At 40.4% G+C, this 17,835-nt stretch overlaps 2 protein-coding genes across 3 annotated transcripts; one reads left to right on the top strand and one right to left on the bottom strand.

The window, feature by feature from the left end:
* Nucleotides 1-1,151: 1,151 nt before the first annotated feature.
* LOC115748042 lies at nucleotides 1,152-6,563 on the top strand. Of its 2 annotated transcripts, none has more exons than XM_030684410.2 (8): nucleotides 1,152-1,364; nucleotides 2,542-2,610; nucleotides 3,304-3,333; nucleotides 4,028-4,060; nucleotides 4,530-4,600; nucleotides 5,278-5,359; nucleotides 6,111-6,203; nucleotides 6,312-6,563. In XM_030684410.2, the coding sequence occupies exons 1-8, from the start codon at nucleotides 1,254-1,256 to the stop codon at nucleotides 6,351-6,353; spliced, it is 531 nt and encodes a 176-aa protein (XP_030540270.1). In that variant the 5' UTR covers nucleotides 1,152-1,253; the 3' UTR covers nucleotides 6,354-6,563. The 2 variants fall into 2 exon arrangements, with proteins under 2 accessions (XP_030540270.1, XP_030540271.1); XM_030684411.2 differs by having other exon boundaries at nucleotides 6,286-6,563.
* Nucleotides 6,564-11,242: 4,679 nt separating this feature from the next.
* Nucleotides 11,243-14,452, bottom strand: LOC115748041 (abscisic acid 8'-hydroxylase CYP707A2). Its single transcript, XM_030684409.2, has 7 exons — nucleotides 14,149-14,452; nucleotides 13,689-14,007; nucleotides 12,872-13,258; nucleotides 12,425-12,599; nucleotides 12,237-12,343; nucleotides 11,979-12,097; nucleotides 11,243-11,803 (listed from the first exon to the last, which is right to left on the bottom strand). Exons 1-7 carry the CDS (start codon nucleotides 14,352-14,354, stop codon nucleotides 11,710-11,712), a joined length of 1,407 nt encoding a protein of 468 aa, XP_030540269.1. The 5' UTR covers nucleotides 14,355-14,452; the 3' UTR covers nucleotides 11,243-11,709.
* Nucleotides 14,453-17,835: the final 3,383 nt, after the last annotated feature.

Below are 17,835 nucleotides of genomic sequence, written 5' to 3'. Positions count from 1 at the left end.
GTGCAATTTAGTCCAAGAACTTCGGTGCGGCCCTTGAATTTTAGCTTAATGTGTAATATTGTCCATGACTTTTAACTTATTCAATGTAATCTTGAACTTTTGGTACACGTTCAATTTAGTTCATGTACTGTGTGAGAATGTTCGTTGTTGTCCTTGATATTAAATTAATGGATGAATCACATTGAACATTTTCATATAGTTCATTGACCACATTGAATATGTACCAAAAGTTCAAGGAACACATTGAACAAATTAAATATTCGAGAATCACATTGAATTTTGACCTAAAATTTAGAGATCATATTGAATAAATTTAAAATTCAGTGATCATATTATATGTTGGGTCAAAATTGATTGACCATTTGTATCATTATTCGGTGAGAAAATTCCAAATAAGGGTCTATAATACTCTCATTTTCTCAAATAAGGGTTTCAAGAGAAACTTATTTCAAATAAGGGCCATAAATGCCTTCATTTTCTCAAATTAAGGTATGAAGTGAACCTTGTTTCGAATAAGAGCTTGAAGTAATTATGAAATATCAAAAAGGGACATAGGCATTTTCGTGATTTTCTTTTATTTGATTTTTTTCTTTTATTTTAATTAATCTTTTCCTTTTTCTATTTTCTTAAAAAATTAAAAAAAACACACACACACATAAGAGGGACTGACGACTGGCGATTTTTGGGGGGGGTTAGGTCGACGGGATTGCCGGCGCCTCGGCCCGAGCCAATAGGCCCTCGCCAAAATAGGGAGAGACTCGAGCCCTTACCTCTAGTCGGTGGGGTCGCCCGCCATAGGTAGGAGGGGTTGTTGCTTGTATCGTTGTTTTTCCTTTCTTTATTTTTTTTAAAATTTTAAAAATTTAAAAATAAAATAATAACAATGGAAAAATGATAAAAATGCCTTTTAGGCCGAACCCTCTTTTAAAACATTTTATGCTACTTCGGGCCCTTATTTGAAATAAGATTTACTTGGTGCCTTTATTTGATAAAATGAAATTGTTTCGGATCCTTGTTTGGGATTTTTCCTTATTCTTTTATATTTCTTTTTTTTTCCTTTATATTGCGAGTGGTCCAAAAATGAATTAAAAAGAGAAGAAGAAGAAGAAACACATTCAGAACGCGAATGTGACCCTCTAAAGAAGAAGAAGACCTTCTCTACTTTGTCCAAATCCAAAACCCAACTGCTCTCATTCCCGCCCTTCGCACCCCTCTCTCTCTCTCTCTCTCTCTCTCTCTCAAAAGAGGGAAAAATGGCGGAGAAAGGGAAGGCGACGTCTCTCTCGGCGGGATCGGCGCGATCTAAAGTGGACAAGTCATTCAAACGCGCTCTTCTTCCCCTTCTCTCGACTGGTTCCATGGAGGTACTTCTCTCTGCCGAATCTTAGCTAGCTAGCTAGCCAGCCTCGATTTCTAGGTTCGAAACTCAATTTCTCGACAGCTCCTTCTAATCGAACTAATAGGATAGGTGTTTTTTTGGACCTTTGGACGTCCGGAATCGAGTCGCTCAGTAGCAATTTTGAGGCTGACGCTTCGAATGTCACCGTGCTGTTACGCATAATGTTTTCGATCCACCGACTCATCAGCGGTCAAATTGCTTTTAGTGTGAGTCGTGAACGGAGCTGTCGCGTTACTTCGCCTCGGTGTCTGGATGTGGGGTGCCATAACCGCCTGCAAGTGAGCTTTTTTTTTTTTTTTTTTGAAACTCATGAGGACAGCGTCGTTGCTCGCACTTTCCTGCTTTTCTAGATGGGAGCTGAGCCATGTGCAGTTTGGCTCTATTCTGGCGTTTCATGTTATGGACGTGTCCTGTGTTAAGTCCTTTTGGGAATGGATCAAGAACTATTTGGGGGTATTCTGCTTTTTCTTCGTCACTGTGAAGGGTGGATATTCGGAATTTTCCAATGCTGGGAACGGCGGAAAGCAGTACCAGTTAAACTGCCTTACTACTCCGCTTAAGTGTGGGCTTACTAGATTCTTGATGCAGATCTATCAACAAAGTTTAATAACCTGTGATTCATATCCACCCCAAAGTTGAATAGAGATTTGTAATTATCATCTAACATATTCATTCAGATTGCATACCTCTTCTTATTAGCACGAATTAGAAAGTAGTGTAAGTACGGATCTGTACAAGGTCCAAACTTGACAGTGATAAGAAGGTAATTTGTTTGGATTTGAAACTAAACTGTTAATTCCCTTTTTTTTTTTTAAAAAGAAATCTTTGATTGATAGTTGATTTTCCTGGGTACACCCTGTTGTCAAAACAGAAGCTTATGTGGTATTCTTCTTCAATCTTTCCCTTTTCTTTTGTTCTACAAGTTGATTTCAAATTTTGTCCGATATATAGACATGTATATCTGATTTCTAAGGCTTTTGTAAAAGTTTACCAAAGTGAGTGGATATGTTTTTTACTAAGGAAAATGGGAAACAATTGCATGCTGATGCGTATAACAGAAGTGTGAGACTAGAAGTTCGTTTAAATAGGATTATGTTGACGCTGTTTTGCATCCATAATTTTTCTGGACATTAACTTTACAGGAGATCCGCAAAGCCTTTCCAAGTTTTTCAAGTAATGACCAAGAACATCTCCAGCAGCTATTCATCAAGGTGCAAATGCTGTCTTGTACTTGTCAAAGCTTATTAATATACTTGTCTTGACAAAAAAAGCAATGTACAAAGCTTTGATAATCAGGTATCTCTCAAGATATGTAAAAGATAAGATTGCGAAGGTCATCTCATAGTTGCAAACTAGAACGTGAGTAATTATTCCAGCCTATTAAAATAATGGTGATTCTCTAGGATCATTACTTGATTGAAAGGTGGATACTATCTCCAAGAATCATTGAAAGGCACCCTATTTCCTCGATTGGGCTCATGTACAAAATTCTTCAATTCTTCTTTATTCTCCGTGTTTCACTAGATACGAAGCGTATTTACTCTGTCTTGTTGCTATTTAATTCCATCAAATTCATTGAACCATATTGGAACACGACGTTGTATCCTTTCCTTTTAGAAAAGGTATTCTGTCACCTGTATTGCTAGCATCAGTTTTTGGTTGGCTAGTATCTTGATGGTCCTGTGTCTTTTTGGCACTGGTCAAAGTGTCGATCAAGAATAATACTAAGGTAAAAGAATAGTTTGATGACAAAATGGAGAAGAGCAACTGCCATTTGCAGGAGAGGGATTTAATGAATTGTATGCAATTCTGTGTAATTTATAAATTTGCTATATCTTTTTGTTGGATGCATTTCCTATACTTTTGAAACTTAAGTATCGGCTTTGTATGTTAATCTTTGACAGGTTATTACTTCACTCCATGGACACATAGAGGTAAGTTTTTAATATGGATTCATAGTTGTGGCCTGGTGCTCCTGTTAAAAGTAATGCAGTTCTTGGAGAAACTTATGAAAGGCTGGAAGGTGTATATTCTCAGTATATGTGTATTGCTAGATATTCAGTTTATTCAACTCATGTTCTTGTGGAAGTAGATGCCTTGTTCTTTTCATTATATAAGCATACAAACTTTCATTTGTTCTGTTCTACATAATTTCTTCTTTCTTCTTCTCCTCTAGTTCATGATTTAGCATTTGGAAAAAAAGAATATGATGCCATTATATTGCAGCAAAAAAGTTCCAAACTTATCCTGTTTCACCATTTGCACGACATGCCTGTTGCTCTGTCCTCTTCCGAGCCTGAACTAATTTGTTAATTCGTTTGTTCTTCCATTGAGACTCCAACCTCTGATCCACTTGGCATCTCCTAGGGATTCTTCCCCATCTTTCTTTGGTACTAGGCTTAGATGTTTTTAAAGTAACTAATTATTCAGCAAATGAAGCGGCATCCTTGTTATGTAGAAAATGGTCAGTGTTTGCTGTAGAATTGGCTCATTTGTCTGCTGCAATGTGAAATGGGATCACGTGCCTTACGCAAATAGTATGTACACAGTACACAACATAAGAGATGGTTTGCATTGCATGCTAGTATGTCGAATGTGAACATTGACCATCTGTTATCATACTTGCAGGATGTTTTTCAATCACTATGTGACGAAATGAAGGTACTTATGTTATCCTATTAAAGCAATTAATTTGTCCAGATTTTTATTTGTGGAATTTCTAGCTCATTTATGGCATGTGGCCTAATTCCCATGTCGGCAAATAATTTTACAATTGGAAAGGATGACAAGAGGAGGTAGAGTTTACTGAGTATGACATGCAACTTCAATTTGGGGATTTTGTTAGAGTCCAGAAAAAGAGTTTGTTTGTGGTCTGTGCAAGGAAATCAATTCCGCTATGCAGTTAAACATTGAGAAGTTGATGCTACCTGTACTTTCCCTCGTGCTTTCCTATGCTTTTGGTTCATTTGGTCTTTAAACTGTCCATTATAATCTAGACGGCTGCCAATGGTTTTCAAAGTTTCCCTTCGAAAGGATTGTGAGATTTGTTTTCTTGCTAATTCCTCAGGAATACCATAGATGTGATTCTTATGTATTCAGCTTGGCATGTCATGTCTCGTTTTATTTGCAGGTGGGAACAGTTCTGGATACTGTGGAACAACTTGTTGAGGAACAGAGTCTGGACCTTTTGAAGTCAGATAAGTATGTACCAAGTTGTTATGGAATAACCATAACATTATGCATATACCTCCAGTTACAATCAGGAAATTATTAAAAATATTCATTTCAGTTTTTACGGATAGAACATTGGACAGTATCATCTAATCTCCAATGATTGGAGCCATATAGTACGTCACGTAGTCAAACTACATAATGGTTAGGCTTCTATGATGGTATAACTTTGTACTTGATGAGCCTATAGGGCGTTTGAGCAGCTGTCCGTGTTGTTGTGGCATATTTAATGTTTTGCCGAGTCATGGTCACATCCCCATCCTCTTGTCCGCCCGTGAAGATTTTATTCACCATGTCGGCATTTGAATCCTGCAAATCAGATGTGTGGTCTCTGTAGTGATAAATTGTCCTTTTGTGCTTAAGTTTGCTGAAGATTGTATGTGGCCAGTAGCACTTATGGTTATGGAGCATGCCTATCTTTGAATTATAGGTATTTAATTGGTAGAGAGCATTCTCACGAGCCCATATTCAATTTAGCAGTCAATCCGATGTAGATAGACAATTTGCTTGATGATGAAGTCCTTGTTCAGAGGCTCGTTGCGAGTATCCTAATCCATTGATCACCAAGTCTCTTTGACAGTATTGCTTCCTTTAGCAATCGTGAAGTACTTAATGTCTTGGTCCTCGAATGTTTTTATCCTGTACAGGACAAATGTATTGGACATAGCAAGAGATTTGTCAATTTCGAAGCAGAACGAGATTCAGCACTTGAGAGAAGTGCTGGAAAAGGTATGTTATAATTGCACATACAGCTTATTAGGTTTTACACAGGCGGGAAACTGTATATATTGTGGCAATATTATCAACTAGTTTGTGTCGGGAGGACCATTCTCATAATGCATTATCCAAAAATCTTCTTATTATGACTGTACTAGAGATGGCGGCTTCTTTAGAATCAAGTTTGGCAAGGTTCACAAGAATACTGTTAGGGGATAGTTTGAACTTCTTAGTGACCACATCTAGTATTTAAGCTGTGGCACATGGAATCTGATTAGTTGATGGTCATAACTTAAGACCACATTATAAGATGATTTACCTGATCTATGTCTAGTACGACCTTCTAGGCAGTATTCGCTGTCGTTATAAAAGTAAGCATGGACTGGGGACTAATGCTTAAAACTCGAAATTAGTTGGCTCATCATCCCAACACCAGGACAGACGTGACTAAGCAAGTGCATAACACCAGATGCTTCAAAATTGCCTCAATAGGAGTTAATATATTGTATATGTTGAACAAGAGAAAACCAAAAAATACACATCTCACTTTTCCATAGATGGATCCGATCATCTTGGAGGGAAGAAAAAGCTTTCAATCTTTTAAGATAAAGGGCTTCTGTTTAGATCTAGTAGAAAGTTTAGATGTTTTTAACACAAACGAACTAGATTGTCCTTGTTTATTAAAGATCATCTCATGGTTTTTTTTTTGGTCAGAATGATGGTTTCATAATGGGTTTACTTGTGTCTGACACCTTATCATTAGGCTGAAGAGCATAATCTTCGAATTTGTGCTCGTCTGGAGCTTATTAAGAAAGGGAAACAACAATCATCTGTCACTCAAGATGCTCTTCAGAAGGTGTGATTAGGTCTCCCCTTTCTTCTACAGTTTAAATTTGTATCTAGTTCCTTTTGAGCTTGTGAAGGTAACATTTGTGAAGCTGTTGGATCAATGCAAATCGAGCAGTTGATGAGTGGGATGCGGAGCTACAAGACATTCAGCGGTTGAAGGCCCTTACATCGAGATAACTTGTAACTCCAATTACTTTGAGGAAATTGCTCCGACTTCTGTGTTGATACACGACAATTATATGACTCAACAAGCTGAGTTGTAATTTTCTCCCCTTTCACTTCCTTTTATTGTGTGGAAGAAGAGTATGCCTTTTGGACCAACTGTATGACGCTATTGAAGTGGTAGGGAGCGGCAATTAAGCTTTTATACATTATGATCATTCACTTCCACATCATGGTTCTGTCCAAGGCGTTATCCAATGAAATAAGCATGAGGGAAGCCGCTTTGCTCGAATACCTCTGATTAGTATAACTTAAGGCACTAATTCTTGAATGAATTTGTCGTGAGAGCTAGCAACCGAAGCAGTACGAAGGACAGCTATGGTAGTAGACTTGCCAGCTAATAATTTTCCTATTTTGATACGCCAAAACAAAACGATTGTGAGGACGTCCGTCGAGGCGCAAAGAAGTTTGGCAACTCCCCAAGTACCACATTCGGAAACTTGTTGAAGCTAAAGTTTGCAGTGGACGCCAGTGATTTTGCAGTTTAGGGAGATGGCATGTTAGATTAGGCAGAGGCCTGGAGGACGCTCGTTTCCTCATTCCAACGTGCAATGCATGAAAACGAAACGGTCCCTCTTTGCTCTATCGAATGCCTGAAAATATGATTCACTCCACGAAAACTCATCACAGCAAGCTGATTAAGGAAAGCTTTTTCGACGGAACGAAGCAGGGCGAATAATGCCGCGTCAGATTCTAGAAAAGATGGCAAGGCGAAAACGGGTATTTTCGCGTTGCTGAAATTTGGAGGAAGTTCATTCAACCGGAAGTCCTACAAAGAAATCAAACTTATTCTAAACAAGTAACACGATCAATATATGCTCCATAGGCTAGAATTTTCAAACGCTTATTTTCCTTAATTTTCCATCAACAGCGACGCCTAACGGCACACTCGACAGACGTGTGGGCCTTAGCTAATTTGAAAGAACTAGAAAGTCCCCTGGCCTGGTCAGCATCTGGACCTAAGTCTGAGAAGGCTGGCATGGCAATGTTGAACGTTTTCCTCGACTGTCAACTTTGAAACTTCTACTAATCTAGAAATCCTCGTGGCATGATAGAAGAGGCATCTGAATTCAATCATTGGGATATAAAAATATCGGATGATGGGTTTGAAATTATCCTAGCAGAAAATCACAACAAGGCATGGGGGTCCCAAGTCCAAGTCCATCAAATCTTTTCTAGGCCTTCTTAACCATGGGTAACCTATGGTTCCGATTTTGACTTTTCTCTCTCATGGGATAATCTTGATCTTGCAGTCTTTCTCTAGTCTGGTCAGACAACGAGGGGCCGGAAAATGACCATTTGTTAGAGTATCATTCGGCCAACTGTGGAACAATGAGTGCTGTAAATTGTACAAATGGCAAATTTTTGTGTAGCTAGTAGTCTGTTTGTGGACTAGAACTTGATAGCGAGTGAATCTGTGCGTAGATTCTCATGATGGGTATGAATTTATTATTCATATTCGAAAGAGTCCGGGGAATAATTTTCCCCCGAGCTTTTGAGTAATATAATAGCACAGTGCAATCGCGACGACCAAAGAAGCAGCTTACAGGTCTTTTCTTTCTCGAGTTTTCTCGTAGAAAATAGCTTTCCCCGAATTTCCTCCCGATCTTGAATAACACTATGCATTTGGTCTTAATCCTAATCTCAATAAGAGCGTTTTGCAGGATCGTGTTACGGAAGTCCGGCCGAACAGCTCGGCTTCAATGCTCGGGTGCCTTGCTGGCTCTTAAGTTCTAAAATTGAGAAACGGAATAGTGGGGAAGAATTATAACCGTGGGAGTTGACTGATTTTATATACGACAGTGTGTGTTCTGCAGCTTTGAAGGCTGTTAGATTAGAAGTACTATAGCAGGAAGACAGCACCAGTCGATACGGGCTTTCTTTGAGAAATGAGTACCAGTCGATATGTAAGAGAGTTAGCATGTTAGCATTTGATTGACAAATGAGTGTTTCTATCTACTGTATTGACGTCGGTAAATCTTTCCGTTGATGAATCGGATGAAAAATTACCGAGGGGAAAGCTAAACTCTCACAGCGAAGTATTAGCATTTCACTTTCATTTCTTTAATATGAGGTCAGAGGAAACTAATGGAACAAAGTGGTCCCAGTTATCTAATGGATACGACGCCTTCGACGTACAAGATTTAGTTAAATCTCTCTGTCATGTCATAAACAAATTCTATTCCAACAATGATTTTGAGGAACGGAATAAACTGAGTCATCTTAGAGTAATGATTAGATCACCAAATGATCGTTGGCCCCAGAGCCTAAGCGTGCTTTGTCCCACTAGAGTAGGCCTAGTCTATAATTTCATGGACAAACCTTTTGACACTCAAGTCTACTTGCTTGACATAACTGAAGAGCTTACTTTTACTTCGAGGGAGGTCCTTGTGTATAAGGAAGGAATGAACTACCCCAAAAGGAGAAGACTTAAAAACTCTTTGGTAGCTGAATATCTTATCTTCTTGCATCTGCTTAAAAACTGTCTTGCTTTTCATCTATTGCCTGATCAAGAAATCCCTTGAGATGAATCAATTACCTATGCCAAACCAAATATGCAATGAAAAATAAGCACTTTGCGCGCACCCTCATACTTGATCGAAAGAACCCGCCATGTTCCTTTATAGACGCCTTGATATTGTCACTAGCAATCGTGATAATTTAGTCATAAACTTTTTTGTTGTCAATTTAGTTCTAAACCTTTTGTATTTGTGTCAATTCGGTCATTCCGATCAATTTTGGCCGACGGGTGTTGATGTGGCCTCTTTGGTGTTGATGTAACATTTTTTTTAATAGTATTTATGTTTTTTTTTTGAATTTTTTTCTTCTTCTTCTTCTTCCTCCATAAAAAAAGAAACAAAAATAAATAAATAATTCAAAAATATTAAAATATTACTAAAAATTGTCATGTCGGCGATGTTTGGTGTTCACATCGACAACGGCTAGCCAAAGTTAGTCGGAAGGATTGAATTAACACAAATGCAAAAAGGTTTAAAATTGAATTGATAAAAAAAAAAAGTGTAGGATTGAATTTGCACAATTGCAATAGGTTTAAGACTTTTTTAATAATTTTTTTCGCAAAAAATGTACGGAACTTTGAGTCCGGTATTCTTCTCTCTTTTGAGTCGGGTTTCCAAGACGGGGCATAATTTCGGAAACTATGCGGTTGTGTAATGCTAGTCAAGGTATAGAACAATTTAGAAAGATAGCGTATCATGACCATAAGGTATAGGACTAGCTAAATTGGCGAAAGCAGTTCAGCCAGAGCCTCTCAAGGAGGCATGCTCAATCAGTGAAGAAAGTACGTGTAACTATAGCCCTCCAACCAAAAGGAGCTACAAGCTTCTAGGCAAATGCTCTGAGCTGTCGCATACTGTTGCGTCGAGGCACGAGTTCCATCTCGAGATCAGTCAATTTGCATACTCTTCTGGATTATTTCTGTGACAAGTTGATAGATTTTGCTTGTTCTTCTCTTCCGCTAACCCAATTTTATCTGGCATGTTGGAGCATGCTAGTAGCAGTACACGAACGACCCTATGCATCTTGGCCTTTCGCGTTACTTACTATGCATCACATCTCTTCTTTGTCCGGCTGCTACATCTATGACGGTATCATAGAGTCGATGGTAGCTTCATTTAGGGAATGTCCATTCATCTAACTATAAATGCGCTATTGCTTTCTCGATGCACTACACATATCAAGACAATATAGTAGAGACGAGCGGACTAGACTCTTTTCGAAATTACGGATGGAAAGAGAAAGACATGTTTGTAGTGACCTATCCTGTTGAAATTTGGTGGGACCAATTGATCAAGACAACGGGGCCCACAAATTCTTTATCTCAAATGACATCCGTGTTCATGGAATAAATTTCCCTTCCCTCGCAAAGATTCGAGAGAGAAGGAGATGGAGGAAGAGGGCAATGAATAAATAGGAACACGTCCAGGATTTCCTTCCACGATCAGCATACAACCCTGTTTGAATTCTGCAGCGCAATCAGGGCAAAAACCTAAGTCGGCGGCAACCTCCGACCGAGAATCCTATAGAGCATCGTTCACGTACGTATGGTCGCCAATCGGTAACCTGTAAAATTGTAAGATGGCCACAGCATGGCGGCGCTGGCCATCTCCGGCGTGTCTTCCTCCCTTGAGACAAAGTTGAAATTTCTTCATTACTGCTGTAGTTCGTCCTGTACATTATTCCTTAACTTTGGCCCGAGAGTTTTTTTTTTCCGGAGGTTGAATACTAGAAGAATGACAGTGTTGCATCGCCAGATAATTTCAACTATTTGGACTCCATGGTTATCCAAGACTACTTACGTTAGAATTCATATAGAACTACTTCCGCCCTCGCAGCCGACGACACTTGCGAATCTAGTTGTCTAGCAAACAAAATCGTAGCAGCTACATCGATCGAAAGCAGCTCTCAGAAAAATAAATCTTCCCATCAATTCTCGGCATATGAACTCAAATGCATAAAAGCGTCTTAGTCAGTGCGTGTACTGCGTGTGTGATGAGTTCCGCGCGACGATTGTCGTTCAGTCATTATCGTCATTGCGCTTTGGACAATGGAAAACAGATTGAGCAAGCATGTTATGGAAAACGAAACACATGCACTTCACATTCTTGGGTCGTACAAACTGAATTATTGGCAATCACACACGGCTTTCGACAATGGAAAACAGAGCTTCAAAGTCCTCTCTTTCACCTGTCCATTTCATGCAAAATATCAATGACTGAGATTTTGTAAGTTGTTGAAGAAGACAGAGAGTGAGGAGGGAGGGAGAGAGAGACATCTGTATCAAGAATCCCATTAAATTTCTAATTTTTCCATTAATGCCTTGCGGACTTCATCATTCGTAGGCAGTGACAAAACTAGCGAAAAGAATTGCGAAAGAGACCCCGCTTTAGATTACATTGATCCCACCATTCCAAGGGAATCTATCTCCTATCCTATGAAGGAAAAAAAAAATTTTGAGCATGGCATGGTTGGATTGTCGAGATTTTTTGTTCCTTTTACTCTGTTTCCTTGTTCTCTTGACCTTTTCACTCTTCTGTACAGTTTTTGACTCCCTTCTGGGGATGAGACTTGTTCATCCGGAATCTTCCTCTCTGTCTCTCTGAGCTTGTCTTGACCGAGAAAGAACAGATGAATTTGATCTCTTCTTGTAGGAAGAAATTGGCTCGTTTCTCCTTATTTTCTTCGCCGCCAAGTAATCCATTTTTCAGGGAAGTAGACTGGTTTCCCATTGCTTCAATATCATGCATGCATTGGATTGTTCTCTCTGTTTTTCATGTCTTCAGATATAATCTGATGGGCAATCCATTCTGGGGAAGAGCAAATGGCCCATACTGAATTCCGTTCTGTGAACCCACTATACACCACCTGCACAACAACACAAACAAACAAAAAAGCCCGTGTCAGATTTTGTGTGCTATTTTTAGGATCTGAAACTCTTCAGACTCTCTGTCTCACCCATATCTGGTAAAAATGGAGAAAACAGAGTAACTGAGCCCCCCCCCTCTCTCTCTACTGTGTAAAAGTATATGGGTTGACTAACCTGTACTTGGTGGTCAGATGATGGAGAAGCACCAAAATCTCCAATTTGGCCAACTCGTTCCCCGGGCATGAGTGGACTCCATTCCCAAATGGCAAGAAGGTGTTGGGTTTTGGAGCAACCTGGGTCAGTGGTTAAGAGGAATAATGATTAGATTTTGTTCAAGGACTGTTGTTTTTCCCCTCTCGTCTTGGGTGGTAAAAAAAAAAAAATCTTGAACAGATCATGCATGTATGATGTCGCTGTCAAAAGAATTATTACCTCAAATCTAGAGGGGTCAAATTTCTCAGGCTCTGGGAAATTTGCCGGGCTGTGGTGAATGTTCCTGAACAGGGGCAAGACTTTCCAGCCCTTTGGTATAAGATACCCTGCAGAAAAAAAAAAAAAGAAGTTTTTAGCATTTGCAGTCCATAAGAATTTACTAATCCCAAGTGTGGAGAATCGCTCACCATCATATTCAACATCTTCAACAGCTTCTCTGAAGGTGAAGGATAGAATAGAGGCGACTCTGAGCGTCTCTTGAATGACCCTTGAAGTCATGGGCATGTTCTTGGCGTCTGCCCAAGTCAAAACCTTCTCTTCACCACTCTCTTCTTTTGTCCTCTTTATGGCTTCTTGCTCCTCCTGTAAAGTCACAGGAATTATTAAACAATCGTTCGTTCCTTTTATAATATTTCTCCATGCGTTACAGCTTGTGTGCTCTGTGAAAACTATAGTTGTATAATCGGAATGATTGAGAGATATTTCATCTCTGCCTCTGCTTCCCTCTCGCGTAATTGTGGGTCGCATTCATTCGAGGTCGAGGTCGAGGTGGACCGCACGTACCGGATAAAAAGAACACGGGGGACTTTTAAAAGGAATAGAGTGAAGATTTTTTTTTGCTGAGGAAATTATACCGTGACGGCCTCGAGGACGCTCGGGTTCTCGCCGAGGTACTTGACAATCCAGGTCAGGACGCTGGCGGTGGTGTCGCGGGCGGCGAAGATGACGCCGATGATGTTGTCGGCGATCTGCTCGTCGGTGAGGCCTTCCTTGTCGCCCATGAAGGACCCGAGCAAGTCGTTGTGGTCGAGCTTCATCTCCCGCCGGGTGACCAGGATCTTGGCCAAGATCTGAGCCAGCTCTTTCCTGGCCTTCATGGACTTGTGGAACAGAGTGCCCGGGAGGTTGATGGGCATTGAATTGTACCCCTTTTCGAGAACGTAGTAGCACTTCTTGAGGTCTTCTCTGTACCTGATCTCGTCCTTTCCGAAAATAGAAAGAAGCGCGACGTTGAACGCGTACTGCAAGATGAAGAGTTTGATCAGTCCCGAGAACTCCGAAACGACGCTGATTTTTATTTTTTATTTTTATTTTTTCTTTCGCTCTATCCAAAATGTTCTGTTCCCACAAAAAGTAATCATAGGTTGCCACGTATGTCTTTATGCTTATAAATTAATGTACGGAAAGATGGAATATACTGTCTTAATACTGTTATGAAAAAATTAAACTGCTTGTTCACCGTAAGTCGACCAAAGGATGGTAGATTAATCTGAGGAACTTTTTTCTTTTAAATTTGAGGAAATTGAATCACTCTGTTTTTATGGAGACAAAAACAGAGGAAACCCATTTTCTCTCCTCTGTTTTCCGCAGAACAGAAGTCGACGACACCAAAGAAGGCGACCGGAAAACCGACAAAAATTAGCAAAAAAGGGAAAAAAAAAAAATGCTCACAGTTTTCATTTCTTGGAAAGTGTTGACCAATCTTCCTTCCCAGGACTGGAGAGAATCAACGGCGACTGACTCGATGTCGGCGACTTTGCCCTTGATGGCCTCGGGCATGAAGGCTCGGAGGACGAGCTTCCTCAGCTTGGCGTGGTAGTCCCCCTGGTGGAAGAAGATGGCCTGTTTGCCCAGCATCCTCTCTTTGCTCGCCGGGAATGTGGGCTTGAACAGGTGCGACTTCGTCACCAGCACGAACTTCGCGGCCTCCGGGCTCGATATCATCACGCAGGGGCAACCCAGTATGTGAGTCTTGATTATCGAACCATACCTGCCGAAATTCAGAAGAAACCCCATAAATTCAAGAAACCACGAGAACCCAAATCTCAGTCACTTTCGAGTAAGTCAGAGAATTCGGAGAAATTGCTTGTTTTTTCTGATTTTTTTCCTTTTTTTTTTTTTTCTGGCGGACCTGCTCTGTTTCTTTGCGAAGAAGACGTTGGGGTTCTGGGAGTAGAGCTGGAAGGTCTCGCCGACGTAGGGCCAGCCGAGGGTGCCCGGCGGGAGGGGGAGTCTCCGGCGAGCGGAGGAGAAGAGGCGGGGGGCGCAGCGGAGGAGGAGAGAGGCGGAGAGGAGGACGGCGAGGACGGTGGAGAAGAGGACGGTGGTGAATTCCATGCTCTGTTTTTTTTCTTTTCCCTTAACGGAAAACAGAGAATCGAGGAATGGAGGGCGGTTTCTTCTTCTTCTTGTGCTGAGGTGGGAAAGGGAGGGAGCGAATGACTTGGTGTGAGGAGAGGAAGCGGAGGAGGAAGCGGTATTTATAGGCTCTTTCCACAGAGAGAGATCGCTTTCACAGTCAGCTCCAGCTTCACACACGGAAGCTCCCTCCAGCTAATTTTGGGTGTTTGCTCCCCCCCAAAAAGAACGATTGTTATATCAAGGATTTTAACATAAGGTACAGCCGCATGAAATTTTTTTTCACCGACTGATAGGATGAATTTGATTATCATTATTAAGATTTGTGTTCGTGCCGATACCTAAATCTCACTTTTTATAATAATTTTCTACGCTGCCGGCATAAAATAGTAAAGTGTTTCCGTAGATTCAAGTTAGAATTGCCTATTCGGTAATTAACACGGTAAAGAGAGTCGAATCTTGGTGCATGAGGTAACCCATCCACGCATGGCTGAGTTGGTTGAGGGGCGTGCTATCCCTCGTCAGGTCACCGGTTCGAAACTCTCCCTACTCGGTTTCGTGACTTAAGTGGGGGGCCATGGCTGGTGGGCTGCCATGCTAGCTCTCCTCGAGGTGCTGACGCAGTGGGCCGCCGGCGCTGGCGAAGCCGGCAGGTTAGCAGGTCCCCGTGAATCCTCGGTATCAAAAAAAAAAAAAAAAAATTCTCGGTGCATGAGGAGATGTTCACGCACGAGACTTTATATCTTGATGCGTTCGATCCGTCGGTAATATGGGCTTGGACTCGTGAACATTTTGCGTTCTAATTGATGCCGTCCAATCGCATGTTTGAATCCCAGCAGTGACTTGTACCCCAAAGATACCAACAAAATCAAATCTACAAAATAATCCAGATGTGCGGATTTTTGAAGTTTAATCTCTATATACTTTCCCGGTTCTTTCTTTTTTTTTTCCTAATCATGGTTGAAACGTGAGGAGCAAAAAGTGCACTCTACATATTAAGAAATGTATTGGGTGAAATCACAACATTTTGGTTGTGTATGCATTTCTTAAGCCTCTCATTATCTCAATCGTACCAACGATCGGCTTTCGCACGTCAAAAACAAGTTCTGTCTCTTTAATTTGTCCAAGGCAAGACATGATGACAAAGGGGACGCATGGCAACATTTTTGTTTTAGAAATCAACTTCTTGCTAGAAGTTGATTTCTCCACTTCTATTTTCGAGCAGAAGTTAATTTTTTTATTTCTAGAGAGAAGCAATTTTTTTTTTATTTTACTTCTTCAAGTGGCTGCAAAACTACTTTTGAAACCAAAAAATGCTTTAAAAGTAGAGAAATGAAGTTGTGTAACCACAACGATTTCTACTCTAAAAATTATATCATTAAACGGATTTCTGCTCCGAAAACACGTCCGAAACAGAAGTTTTACTCCAAAAGTATTATCACGCGCCCAAAGTTTCCTCCATCTCACGGGCATGAACGAGGGAGTGGAACGATTGTGTTTTGGAGGCATGTCGACCGTTGAAAATCTGTTGGGCTCGGGTTGTATCGAATGATCCAAATACAGAAGAGAGAGAGAGAGCTTGTGTCAGCATCAATGGCGAAAAGTAAGCGGTGTTGACCGTGACGGCGACGGGCGTCTAGTGGGATCAAGAAAGGCGGAGGAAACCGGAAACAGCCCTTCGGTTTTGGGCAGCCCAAAGGGAGTTTTACCAAGTCCGCGTCTACATTAACTTAATCAAAATTCTTTTGATCCACCGTCTCCATCCTAAAATTCCTAGATGGGGGATCTACTCATGTCCTAGCCATTTGCGTCCGATACCACTTGCTCTTGACCAAAGCACTAAGAATGGTATTGGCGGACCTTGACGCTTTCGTTTAGTCGAATGATCGGAATCATCGGATCCACCTTCTGGTTTTGGATATTGTTGGAGGGAGTACAAGTGTTTCGGTCTCTTTAATTCCTACAACTTTAAGGTTTGCATGTCGAATTCTACTCACGAATTTTTCGCATCGAGTCTCAGAGATCCTAAATTCAAAAGGATAAACTCGGGGTCAAAAACCTTTTTTCAATGGGAAAAATTGGCCAAAAAATTCTAAACCTATGCCAATTGAGTTTATCCGTCCAATTTTGATCTGAAATCATTAAGGTGGACGCCGTTCGTCCTTTGTGGAACGGTTGACAATAACATGAACAAATTTAATAATATTTTTTTTGAATTAATTTTGTTGAACTATCGTCGTCGTCCATAGGCAAGGTCCAATGACCCTTGCCTAGACTAGGTGAGGGTGTTGTCCCTTGCCTGGATCTAAGCACGGGCCTGACGCCCTCGCTTGTGACTGGCGAGGGTTGCTAGCCACAATTGTAAAAGGAAAACAAATAAAAGAAAATAGATAAATAAAAATAAACAAATCGAAAAATATTAAAAATATTATTAACAATTATTCACGTCACCACCGGCCATGTTACGTAGGATAATCGGCATCTACTTAATCGATTTTCAATCAAAATTAACCGGATGGATTGAATTAACAATTCGTAAAAAGGTTTAGGACTTTTTGAACAATATTTCCTTTTTTTAAAGGAAAGCCCGCGAAGACATTATCGGGAAGAACTTTGCTAGTATAACAATATTTGAGTGACTGTGAAAATAACAATATGGTGTGAGTCACAAATTCTTAAAAAAGTGGATCCCACAATAAATTTTAATTCAGGATTATTTATTTTATTTTTGTGACAAAAAAAAGTCGGTTAGCATAACAGTCACCCAAAAACTGTTACATAATCAATTCCCTATCAAGAAAGGACTTTGCTAGTATAACAATATTTGAGTGACTGTGAAAATAACACAATATGAGTTCGCACGGGGAAAGAGGTCGCGTAATACGATTTGAGGGTTTGATTTGCTTCCCTACATGCTTAAATTGAGAACATCAAATATTGGTGCCATAGGTATTAGTTTTAGCAAGCTAGATTTCTCACTAGGAATAACTATCAAAACATTCTTATTCAGAATCACAAAAATGAGAACACAGATCGTCTCGGACGATATCTTATCCCCCTTCTCCTTTCTATTCCCTTCGTCCCTAGGCAGGACTATTCACAACTCCACTATTGAATCCAGTCGTGCCCACATGTATTTTGTCCTAATTCTTGCACAAAGTATTCATACAACCCTCGAAACTACGCAATGAACAACCGACTGCGATTTCTATTGAGATAAGTTTAATTTATCCCACGATGTAAGAAAATCTCGATCCTCACGACAACCGTTTTGTGAGGGGCAATCTAAACCTTCAAAAATTTGGTTACTGGTTGCGTGTTCCGGTGAGATAAGTTTAATCGTTCCAATAATGTAAGAAAATCTCGATCCTCAAGATGACCGTTTCGCGAGGAAGGGCTCTTTTCACCCTTGATAGTCATTAATTTATCCCCCTATTATATCGTTCAAACGAAGCGAAAT

Source organism: Rhodamnia argentea, chromosome 3 (assembly GCF_020921035.1).
Source record: "Rhodamnia argentea isolate NSW1041297 chromosome 3, ASM2092103v1, whole genome shotgun sequence".
NCBI lineage: Eukaryota > Viridiplantae > Streptophyta > Magnoliopsida > Myrtales > Myrtaceae > Rhodamnia > Rhodamnia argentea.
Note: the sequence above shows the minus strand (reverse complement) of the source record. Positions and strands in the feature narration are given on the sequence as shown.

Excerpts from the sequence above, each read along its gene's own strand:
- LOC115748042 (XM_030684410.2), top strand. The coding sequence starts at position 1,254 with ATGGCGGAGAAAGGGAAGGCGACGTCTCTCTCGGCGGGATCGGCGCGA. Across the intron at positions 2,611-3,303 it reads TCCAGCAGCTATTCATCAAG|GTTATTACTTCACTCCATGG; the intron begins GTGCAAATGCTG and ends AATCTTTGACAG. Across the intron at positions 5,360-6,110 it reads TGAGAGAAGTGCTGGAAAAG|GCTGAAGAGCATAATCTTCG; the intron begins GTATGTTATAAT and ends CCTTATCATTAG.
- LOC115748041 (XM_030684409.2), bottom strand. The coding sequence starts at position 14,354 with ATGGAATTCACCACCGTCCTCTTCTCCACCGTCCTCGCCGTCCTCCTC. Across the intron at positions 12,344-12,424 it reads TGAAGATGTTGAATATGATG|GGTATCTTATACCAAAGGGC; the intron begins GTGAGCGATTCT and ends TTTTTTCTGCAG. Across the intron at positions 12,098-12,236 it reads TTGACCCCTCTAGATTTGAG|GTTGCTCCAAAACCCAACAC; the intron begins GTAATAATTCTT and ends CCACTGACCCAG.